General features: G+C 56.4%; 2 protein-coding genes across 2 annotated transcripts; one reads left to right on the top strand and one right to left on the bottom strand.

The window, feature by feature from the left end:
* Nucleotides 1-601: 601 nt before the first annotated feature.
* LOC34621571 lies at nucleotides 602-6,689 on the bottom strand. The gene is given in 9 exon segments (XM_026336028.1): nucleotides 602-2,338; nucleotides 2,391-2,449; nucleotides 2,452-2,861; nucleotides 4,026-4,114; nucleotides 4,500-4,533; nucleotides 4,573-4,922; nucleotides 5,094-5,607; nucleotides 5,674-6,379; nucleotides 6,593-6,689. Coding segments are annotated over 9 exon segments (3,996 nt in total).
* Nucleotides 6,690-8,002: 1,313 nt separating this feature from the next.
* On the top strand, nucleotides 8,003-10,440 carry LOC113147000. The gene is made up of 3 exons (XM_026336029.1): nucleotides 8,003-8,284; nucleotides 8,411-9,631; nucleotides 10,258-10,440. The coding sequence occupies exons 1-3, from the start codon at nucleotides 8,003-8,005 to the stop codon at nucleotides 10,438-10,440; spliced, it is 1,686 nt and encodes a 561-aa protein (XP_026191814.1).
* Nucleotides 10,441-10,652: the final 212 nt, after the last annotated feature.

The following is a 10,652-nucleotide window of genomic DNA, read 5'->3' on the forward strand; positions in this document are numbered from 1 at the left end:
CTTTGCATCTGCTTTAAGGCCAAGCACCTGCCGAAGGTGGCCTCAGAGAGTTTTACCGAATCCTTGTAGAACGTCCACGAGGAGCGTTGCAACCTCTTGTGCCTGGAGCTATTTTGATTCCAAGGAAGCGTTCTTCTCGTTGAAACTGCGCGGACCTGTGGCTGTGACTGAGCGTAGCTGGAGGCAGCTAGACGCGTCGTGCAAGCAGCTTTTTAACTGGGCTGTGTAGACTTTCAGTAGCGGAAGCCTGCAGCCGGTTGTATCTGCAGCTATATATATGCATGCAACTGTGGTTATCCGTGGGAATCTATGAGCAACTGTAAGCAGCTCGAGGGTCGTGCATTTAGGGCGACTGCACATGAGGACAGGGCAGAGAGTTCTTGCTCCCACTGAGGGCTTTTTCTCTTCAGCGTTCACGAATAAACACGGCAACCAACGGCTGCAAAAAGTGAGACAGGCAAAAACTGCAGCAAAGTGACAGCAAGCAGAGAAGCAAACGAAAGGCAAAGGTTCGAAGTCGCCGAAAGCCTCAAAGACTCAGGTGCTCCCTTCCAGTGGCGATCCTACGTCTCCCTGCCCTGCCGCGGCACCTGGGGTGTCTTCAGCCTCGCGTGTGGTGAAACCAGTCGTGAGGGATTCTCGAGAGTAGGAAGCAGATATCTTCAGCAACTTTGTTCGTGTGTTTCTGCCCGTCCATGTGCCCGTAGTGACCAGATCCGCTGACGAGACACCGCAAATGCACGTCTGCTGCGCCTGCGGGCTGCTGCCCTCGAGCCTGTGGCGTTTGTTGCTGGAGGCGATTGAGGTGAGCTGCGAGTTTAGCGGCGTGCCAAGGAGGCGTTCGCGAATCTGTGAGGGATGTTGTCAGCAGCACCGACGGGAAGGGAGATGGTAGCGCCGCTGTTTCGCCGACTTGCGGGTGCAGTTTCTGCAAAGTTTCATAGCAACAATAGGCGGCAATGCTGCAGCGCGCGTCAGCAGCTTCTTCCTTCGCCACAGCTGACCATACACGCCAAGGGTCTGTAGCTTCGCTGCAAGTGTCATGCTCTTCTTCCCACGTGATGCTTCTCGTCGTCGTTTTTCCTACGCCTCCCGCCGTTGCGGCATCTCTCCATGCTGCTGCAGAGGTGCTGCTGCTCTGATTCTCGAGGGTGCCCCACTCCTCAGCCTCGAGTTGCGTGAGAGGCAGCAGAGGATCTTCCATCGCTGACAACACGTCGATGAATCCGTTTTCTAGGAGCAGGCAACGCACCATAGCTTCTCTTTCCATCCACGGCCGGTGCTTCTGCTGGGTAGAAAGCTGCTGTGAGGAAGACAGTGCCGCGCATCTTCTACCCGCGAGGAGCAGCGCAGCAGCGGCAACAGCCCCTGCCGATGTAGCCTTTACGGCTGTCGCCTTAGGATGACTCACACCTGAACCTTGCAAAAAGGAGAGGATGTCTACAAGATCCTGAGCTGCCTGCCTTCTCCTGTGCCCCCTCCCCTCGGCTTCGCCTTCGAGCGGTGTTTCCCCCCCGCCTCTGACGTGTGCAAATGCCAGAATCCAGCCGTTTTGCAGCAACAGGGCAGCACCAGCATCAAAGGAAGCAGCCAGCGGCTCCTTGTAAGCTCCATACACTTGAAGCAAAAGGGGTCGAGCAGCGGAACCTGCAGGCAAAGGTCGATGCAGTAGGGAAGGCGTAAAAGGAAGCGCGAGAAGGCCGTCGCATTCGTTGCTTGCGAGGCTGCTTCCCGTGGCAGTACTGGCGTTGCCGGCGAGACGTAACGACAACGGGGGTGCCCTCCGCTGCTGAAAGCATGCAACAGTCTCTCTACGAGCAACAAGTGTCAGGGGGATGTGAAGCAGTCCGTCCCGAGACGGCGTATACAGCACTTCAACGGCGAACCGCGAAGCAAACGCATGCACGGCCCACAGCCGTGCCTTCTGGCGATGTCGCCACGCGTTGCACGATTCCTTCAACCACCCCGACATCCCTTCAACATGCCATTTGTGCCTGCGGACGGCAGTGCATGCGCTTTGCGAAGAAGAGTCTTCTGGGCGTGCTGCAGCTGCAAGCTTGGCGCACGCTTCGCGAATGCGCTGCAGGCGTTCCTGTCCAAGCAACACAACGTGTTGCTGCTGGTGCACAGACAAGCGGCAGGAGGGGACATCCAGGTGTACAGACAACGCGGGATGCAGCGGCGTCTGCAGTAGCATCCGCACAGAGTCCGCATGCGCGTCCGCATTCGCTGCAGCAGTCAGCAAACCCGTCCCTCCAAGAGGCAGTGGCGCGTCGATGACAGCAGCAGCTGCTGCTGCTGCATCTTCGATTGCTGCAATGCCTGCAGCATCGGCAGCCTCAATTGCAGCATTGGAGAGCAGCGGCTCCTCCAAGAGCCGCGACAGATACCCCTGCTGCTGCTTGTGCTGCTGCTGCTTGTGCTGCTGCTGCTTGTGCTGCTGAAGGCATGCCACGTCTGCCCGAGCCGTTGCAACGTCTACCGCGTCTGCAGTGGGAGTTTTTATGACAAGGAGAACACTGCGGGCAGCCGATCGCTGCCCATAGACAACGATGCACTGATGCATTACATCGGCATCGCGCACTCTCATGTCCTCCTCCGAATGCAACAGCAACAGCGGCAGCCGCAGGGGTGTCAGATTCTGCGACTGTGGCGAGCGGAGACACACGTGAGGCTCCTGCAGCCGAATTGTAGAGATCCCAACAGCAGTTGCGGCACTGGCCACACGAGCATCCTTACTCGCAGCAGCCGCTTCTGCTGGTGCTAATGCATCGAGGATCGCGTCAAGCACCCGATGCAGCAGCGCGTAGCAGCGAAAACGACCCTCCGGTCCACACAAGAAGAAATACACGAGCTTGCACCTGCAGGGAAACGTTCCAGACAGCCACGATGCAAGGAAGCGCTTCCTCAGCCTCTTCTAAGGCCGTGTGAAAGCAAGCGCTCCTGCCTCTACAGCCTGAGTGCGACGTGAGGCGGTGCAGATGCTGAGCAGTTCTTACCCAGACTCAAAGAAGTGCGGATTTCCACCAAACAGCAGCCGTGGCTTCCCGCGAGTGTCTCCTGCCCTGCAGCAGCAGCAGCAAGAGCATCAACAACAGCAAGAGCTTCAACAAAAGCAAGAGCATCACCAAAAGCAAGAGCAGCAGCAAGAGCATCACCAAAAGCAAGAGCTTCAACAAAAGCAAGAGCTTCAACAAAAGCAAGAGCATCAATAAGAGCATCAATAAAAGCAAGAGCATCAATAAAAGCAAGAGCATCAATAAAAGCAAGAGCAGCAGCAAGAGCATCACCAAAAGCAAGAGCATCAACAAAAGCATCACCAAAAGCAAGAGCATCAACAAAACCAAGAGCTTCAACAAAACCAAGAGCATCAACAAAAGCATCAATAAAAGCAAGAGCATCAATAAAAGCAAGAGCATCAATAAAAGCAAGAGCATCAATAAAAGCAAGGGCATCAATAAAAGCAAGAGCAGCAGCAAGAGCTTCAACAAAAGCAAGAGCATCAACAAAAGCATCAATAAAAGCAAGAGCATCAATAAAAGCAAGAGCAGCAGCAAGAGCATCACCAAAAGCAAGAGCTTCAACAAAAGCAAGAGCATCAACAAAAGCAAGAGCTTCAACAAAACCACGAGCATCAATAAAAGCATCAGTAAAAGCAAGAGCATCAATAAAAGCAAGAGCAGCAGCAAGAGCATCAACAAAAGCGAGAGCATCAACAAAAGCAAGAGCATCAACAAGAGCAAGAGCATTAACAAAAGCATCACCAAAAGCAAGAGCATCAACAAGAGCAAGAGCATCAACAAAAGCATCACCAAAAGCAGCAGCGGCCACCCATAGAAGAAGACTGGGGAGGCACCAAGCGTCAAAGACATGCAGGGCAGCACATGCAAGCGCGGTGACTGCAAAGCAGCTTTGCCTTTCGCTGCGTCTATACAGCACCACAGGCTCTTAGGCCGCCATACACAAACACATCCACACATACACTGTACACACAAAGTAACAACATAAGATTCTGCGTCTCTTACCGCTGCACCCAAGTGTAGGTACAACTCCGGTTGGTTGCGGTGAAGAAGAGGTAACGTCGATCCTTGCCAAGCCGCACGTCGTAGTGCAACTTGCGGCCTCCCTCAGCAGCTTGCTGCGAATGAAGCAACAGCAGCAGCAGTGCCTCCATTGAAGCCCCCCCTTATCCACGCACTTGCGCTTACAGCAACAAACATGCACAAGCAGACAGCAGAGACACACTAACACCAGAGGAAGGGGGCACATCGAAGTCACCGAAACGCTTGCGCAGGCAGGAGTCGCAGAAACAAAAACACGAACGCAACGAACGCAGCGCAGAGGGAGCAGTACCAAGCAGCCCAAACCAGCCCTAACCAACACAAGAAAGCAGAAAAATGCAGTAGACAGCAGCATGTCACCAAGACCTTAAAAGCAGCCCTCGTTCAAAGACGCAGACACCAGGTGCTATAACGCGAAGCAGCAGAAGCAGCAGAAGCAGCAGAAGCAGCAGAAGCAGCAGCGACAGCAGCTCAAGGGGCAAAGCAGCCCTTCCTCACGGAGTGAAGCAACAGCTCTCTCTTCGCCAGCACAAAGGGGTAGACTCTGCGGATTAGCGCGGCTGTCTCCCCTGTGGATGTAAGCACACCCATCACCAGGGTCGGCGAGGAAGCTCCTTGTGGCTCTCCTGGAATCGCTGTAGCTGTTCGTGTCTCGCATGCCGGCGCAGTCTCGAGAGACGGCTCGAAAACAAAGCGCAACACTTTGTCTGCAGCAAGGGTCTGTGCATCCACCCCCGCCGCATACAGCAGGAACGGCTGCAGAGCCGCAGTCGAATGCCAAGTAGAAGCAGTCGAGGAAATAAGCTCTGCTGCTGAAGCTGACGTGTCGAGTCGTTCGGATGCGATCTCTGCTCCCGTTGGCTCTCCATGTGCTGCTGCTCTTGATACTCGTGTTGCTGCTCCTGTTGCTGCTCCTGTTGATACTCCTGTTGATACTCCTGTTGCTGTTGATAATCCTGCTGTTGCTCCTGCTGTTGCTCCTGCTGTTGCTCCTGTTGCTGTTGATAAGCTTGTTGCTGCTCCTCTTGATACTCCTGTTGCTGCTCCTCTTGATACTCCTGCTCCATCGCAGACTCCTGCCGGTGCTTCTACGTCGAATTCGAATGCAGCGATATCTAAAAGAGGAGGCGCAGCGGGGAACCATTCCCAAGGAGAAAGCAGCAGCGGCGTATCTGCCGCATCGGAAGCGCTATAGATGGAGCTTTTATGAGGAAATTCACCTCTCAAGGAGCTTTCTGAGCCACAAGATTTGCTGCTAGTTCGCAGAAGGAGAATCGGACGATCGGTTCCCTTCGGATCGATAGAAACGCCAACCAAGCCCTCTGCATGCCCCCAAACTCTGATGCTGCGGAGCACTGGCAGTGTCGCGTCTTGTTGCTGCCGGTGATCATTTCGATGGCGATCGCTTTGATGGTGCTTCCTCTGATTGAGCATCCATACCCCCAAGTCAAGAATCTGCTCCTCTCCCTCCAGCAGCAGCGCAACCGCTTCTTCTTGGCATTCTAGCGGCAGCTGCAAGACCTCTGCTTGCTGCTGCAGCAGATCTCTCAGCGACTCAAAGTGCTCTTTTTCCTCCTCTTGCTGCTGCAGTTGCTGCTGCTGCTGTGATAACGCTTGTTTTTGCGGCTGTTGCTGCTGTTGCTGCTGTGATAACGGTTGTTTTTGCTGCTGCTGTGATAGCGGTTGTTTTTGCTGCTGTTGTAATGACGGCACAGGTCGGCGGCAGAGAATGACAGCCTCTTGAACAAAAAGTGACGGACGGCAGTAATACGCGAAGCCTCCAAGAGTATCTACTGGAATGTGCGCCGCGGCATTTGCTGCTACGGCTGCTGCAGTCAGGGCAGCTGCAGTCAAGTCGGGGTGAAGATGAAGATCGGGGAACTGCTGCTGCTTCTGCAAGGCGACCAAGGCATGCCTCTCGTGCTGTAGGCTCCTGCCTTGCTGCTGCTTTTCCCTGCATGCCCCCTCCGCTTGCTGTTGCCGTTGCTGCTGAGCACCCCTCGGAGTCACCTCGAGGATTTGGTGCAAGGCAGCCTCCGTAGCTTCAATTGCAGGAGCAGCAGCAGCAGCAAATGCCGCAAACCGACCAACAGAATATCCAGCTGCCGCTGCAAGAGCCTTCTCTTCCCGGGCTGTAACGACACTTGCAGCAGCAGCAGCAGCTGTTGTTTCTGCAGCTGCGCTAAGTTCTTCTGCAGCATCCGGTTTAAGTGGTGCTGCCGCTGCTGCTGCGAGAGGGAGCAGCCGCTCGAGAAGCCCCTCTCTTTGAAAGAAACTTGCGCAGTCGCTTCGAGGAGCTAAGAACGGATGCCATCGTGCTGATCCTGCACTTTTGTCGGGGTTGTTGTTGTTGCTGTTGCTGCTGATGGTGTTGCTGCTGCAGCTGCCCTCATGGGAGGTGTTGGTGGTATTTTGAGGTTCTCGGTAGCTGCTGCTCGAGAGGCGCTCTCGGCTAGTGTCGTTTTTCCCCAAGCGGACTGCAGCAGACGCAGAAGGTGAACGATGCAAATGTGCAAAACTGCTGTAGGTACCCCTCCATCTGGATGCGGCTCCTGCTGCTGCTTGGAAACTGTCTCCAACACAGCGAACCGATACACTCCGAAGAATCGGCGGTTCCAAACACGCCATCTATCCTGCCTCGCGTAAAGCATCAAAAGCACCAGCAATAGCGGCAAATGCTGCTGTTGCTCGTGCTTTCGGTACGACTACTGCTACTGCTGCTGCTGCTGTTGACGGTGGGGGGAGGGGGGAAAGGCCGCCTTCGCCACGGCTTCGCATTTCATAGGAACAGATCTTCGCGTGCCTGCCGCTCACTCCGGATAATGCAGAAGCCGCATATTACACAATACACAAGCCGGCAAGCATAGCGCCTTGCCCGTTATGCTCACGGGCTAGCTGTATAGCGTCTTTCTGTCCTGCGGCAGCATCTGCTCAACACAGTCTCGATACCTCTGTCTGAGCTCCCTGCTGCTAGTGCTGCTGCTGGCTTACTTCGCATAGCCGCCGAACCCAAGCGCTGCACACACAGGGGGGAGGGGGAGAGGGTGCTGTTAAAGACGTTCCATATACACCAAAAATTCTAAATTGCATCTAAATTGCCCCTGAAAACGCGAGCAGCGCCACTTGGTACCCCAGTCCAACAGAATCGATACGGGGGGCCCCCCTCCCCAGTCCCCGCGTGTATACACCCGGGTACGCCGGGTGTATGTACGGAGGAGGGGGCCCCCCCCGTATCGATTCTGTACGAAAACGAACCCCGTCATGAAGGAACCTCCCGTCGCGCACACTTATGCCGTTATTCGGCATCAAGAAACATTTTAATTCGCCACAAACTTCAAGGAATCTTCAGGGGGACTGCCTGCTGCAGACGCTCGACAGCGGGGAAATTCAAGATTGCCGCCTTTTCGCCATAGTCTGCAGACGACCCTAGAGCCCCCTGCTTGCGTTTCCTGCTGCGGTTGCAATGACAGCAGCAGCAGCAACAACATTTGCTTAACTTTGCCTTCTCTTCGTGCCTGCTAGAGGGTCTCCTCTCTCTCCTGTGCTGGCTGCTTCGGCGGCTTTTCTGCAGCACCTTCTAACTCCCGTGGAGTTCCTCAGTACGAGCGTTCACTTACCCCCCTCTTCCCCCCTCGCCGCTCCAGCGTCAGCCAGCAGCCTACCCCCAGCAGCCACCCCTTTGTTGCTGCTGCGGCAGCAGCAGCAGCAGCAGCAGCGCGCCTCTGTCTCGAAAATTCCTCTCATCCAACAAGAACAACAGCGCCAACAACAACACCAACGGCAACAGCAGTCCGTGAAGGGGCCGCTGCGTCTGCCAAGGCTGCAGCCCGCAAGGTGACACCCCACGTCGCTGCAAACTTTTTCTCCTCTCCGCGAAAACAGCACTAAATACCCCACAGAGTGTCGGGAGCAGCGAAATCAGCATCTGCGCAGCCATAGCCATGGCGTTGTCGGCAGCTGCATCCCGTCCTTACTTCCCCTGCCCAGTTTGCAGCAGCACCTCGGGGAAGCGCTGCTGCGCATGCTGCAACGTGGCAAGAGGAGGATCTCTAGAGAGCAGCGACGTCCTCCTTTCAGCTGCTGCAGCGGAAACAACTGCGCTGCTCCTGCAGCAGCAACCCCACTGGCGCCGAGCTGCGCTCCTGCTGCCGCAAGACCGCCTCGTTGAGGCTCCATCCTTTCTTGAGGCTTTTCGAGCCAAGTGGAGGCAGCAGCGTTTTCCAGTGGCGGAGGGGCGAGCAGGCACGGCTTTGCCTCCCGAACCAGCTTCCTCCGCCTCAGCAGATTCTGCTGCACCTGAGCGACGCCTCGATGAGCAGGAAGGCTCCCTGAACGGTCTGCCGCAGAAGGAGGAGCAGCAGCAGAACCTTCAGGAAGCATCCAAGCAGCAGACGCGCACCCTCGACCCTCCCTTTCTCTACGTTGTCGCCGATCGCCCGCCTGGCTTCTGCTGCAGCGAGTTGAGCAGCGCTGCTGCCCTTTCTCCTGACGTGCTGCTGTCTGCTGCCGCTTCCTCTGCCTGCTGCAGCCCACCTGCAACTGCGGTGTGCCGCCCAACAGTCTTCATCTACCCAAAGGCGCCTCTAAATACTCCACTCTGCGCTGCAGCGATTGCCGCACGCTTGTGCGGGCGTGTAGAGCTGCCACCTCCACAGCTGCCTCGAGGCAGTCCACCCACGACAGCAGCCTCGCTGATTTTGCTGCTGCTCGACGCTCCCGTGCAGCATGGCTTGGGATGTTTGCTGCGACACCTCCTAGAGCTTCTGCCCGCAGCTCCGGAGCAGCTCTCGCCTCTGGAAAGCGGAGGAAGCAGCTCACCAACCCCCCGCTCCTCCTCCTCGATCAACTCCCTCAGCGGCACTTGCCCTGGAACGCCTGTCGCGGCTGCTTCTCATGCTGCTGCTGCTTCCGCGCGGTGTACATGCACCTGGGGAGACACCGCGCTCTTCGTCGCCCTCTCCCCCCTCCTGCTGCTCCCTGCCAACCTGCGAGAAGCGGCGCAAGACGCCGCGAAAGAGCTCGGAAAGGCCGCTGCCGTTGCTCCTGCCAAAAGCTGCTCTGGCTTCCGCCAATGCGGCGGCACATTCTGCGCCGAACAAATAACCTCCTGCTTGCTGTTTGAGCAGCAGCAGCAGCAGCAGCTCCCCTGTGATCAGAAGGAGGCGTTTTCCAAGCTGGCTGCGCAGCGGTACGCTGAGCTCTATCAGCTGCCGCACATGCGCTTCGCTCAGCTCTGCTTCCTCCCGCCGTGGGTGCCAAGAGCTGCGGATCCGCCTTTCGAGAAGGCGTCTTTTCCCCCGCCGAAATGGCAAATCGAAGAGTGTTTCCAGCTCGTCAGCACGGCATCGAGCTACCTACGCGTTGGAGGTCGTGTGCTCTTCAAAGTCTACAGACGAGCTGAGGGTGGCACTATTGGCTTGTCACCTGTCGCTTTGCAGCCGCAATTCCTGCCGCAAAAGTCAAAGACTGCCAGAAAATCTCAGACAGTGAAGCTGTCAGATCCACCGACGCTCCCAGATCTCCTCGGCAGCACCGCTGTTACCCTCGTCTACGTCGGAACCACGGGAGCCGTTCTAGAAAAGCAACAGGAAAGACAGCAGCAACAACAGCAGCAACAACAGGAAGCGCAGCAACAACAACAGGAAGCGCAGCAACAACAACAGGAAGCGCAGCAACAACAGGAAGCGCAGCAGCAACAACAGCAGCAACAACAGGAAGCGCAGCAGCAACAACAGCAGCAACAACAGGAAGCGCAGCAGCAACAACAGCAGCAACAACAGGAAGCGCAGCAGCAACAACAGCAGCAACAACAGGAAGCGCAGCAGGAGCAACAGCAGCGGAGGGAAGGAGGCGGTACAGCTGCTGAGTGTAAGTGCATCCAATTGACGCACCGACTGAAGCTGCACTCTGCGAATATTGCAGAGACTCCCCCGTCTTTGATGCTTCTGCGGCTTTTGTTGCGTCACGGGAGCAGCTGCAGCGTCTTTTCAGTTGATCCTCAATGGATCCCCCATCCTCAGCAGCACACTCCGAAGCAGGCACGCGCCAGTTGTGCTTCTTCGTCTGATAGCAACGCCGCTGTACGGCCAAGCTCAGTGTGTGGCTGCATGTGCCGCCGCTGTATCGACAGCTGCTGCCCATGCTTCGAGCACCTGCTTGTGGACGAAGGTCCTCGTGTGTCTGCGCAGCTTGGTAGGCAGTTTGTCGCTGCGCAGAAACTCCAAGCACTGGCACGAGCAGCGGTGGTGGCAGAGGGCACTGCAGCAGGATCGCAGCTATCTCTGCTGTTGGTGGGGCAGCAGACTTGCTCCTCGCTGCGGCTGCACGAACAGCTGGTGCGGCTTATTACCGAACAACTTGCAGACGCAGCAGCTCGTGAGCAGCTCAGGGAAGAGCAGGACGCTAGCAGCAGTAGTAGCAGTAGCAGGAGGGGTAGCAGTAGCAGGAGGGGTAGTGAGGCAAGCGAAGAGGAGGAATCTGATGAGGAGGAGGAGGAGGCGCAGCGACGCCAGCGTTTGCGGCAGCTGCAGCAGTGCTTTGTTTCTGTTGCAATGGGGGAGGTCACAGCAACCAAGCTTTTGAACTACAGCG

Source organism: Cyclospora cayetanensis, unplaced genomic scaffold (assembly GCF_002999335.1).
Source record: "Cyclospora cayetanensis isolate NF1_C8 unplaced genomic scaffold, CcayRef3 CcayRef3_contig_9, whole genome shotgun sequence".
NCBI classification, from domain to species: Eukaryota; Apicomplexa; class Conoidasida; order Eucoccidiorida; family Eimeriidae; genus Cyclospora; species Cyclospora cayetanensis.

Bases quoted from the DNA above. Each gene is read 5' to 3' on its own strand.
- LOC113147000 (XM_026336029.1), top strand. From the start codon at position 8,003: ATGGCGTTGTCGGCAGCTGCATCCCGTCCTTACTTCCCCTGCCCAGTT. The intron at 8,285-8,410 runs GTGGCGGAGGGG...CTGCCGCAGAAG, and splicing joins GGAGGCAGCAGCGTTTTCCA to GAGGAGCAGCAGCAGAACCT. The intron at 9,632-10,257 runs GTTCTAGAAAAG...GCAGCTTGGTAG, and splicing joins ACGTCGGAACCACGGGAGCC to GCAGTTTGTCGCTGCGCAGA.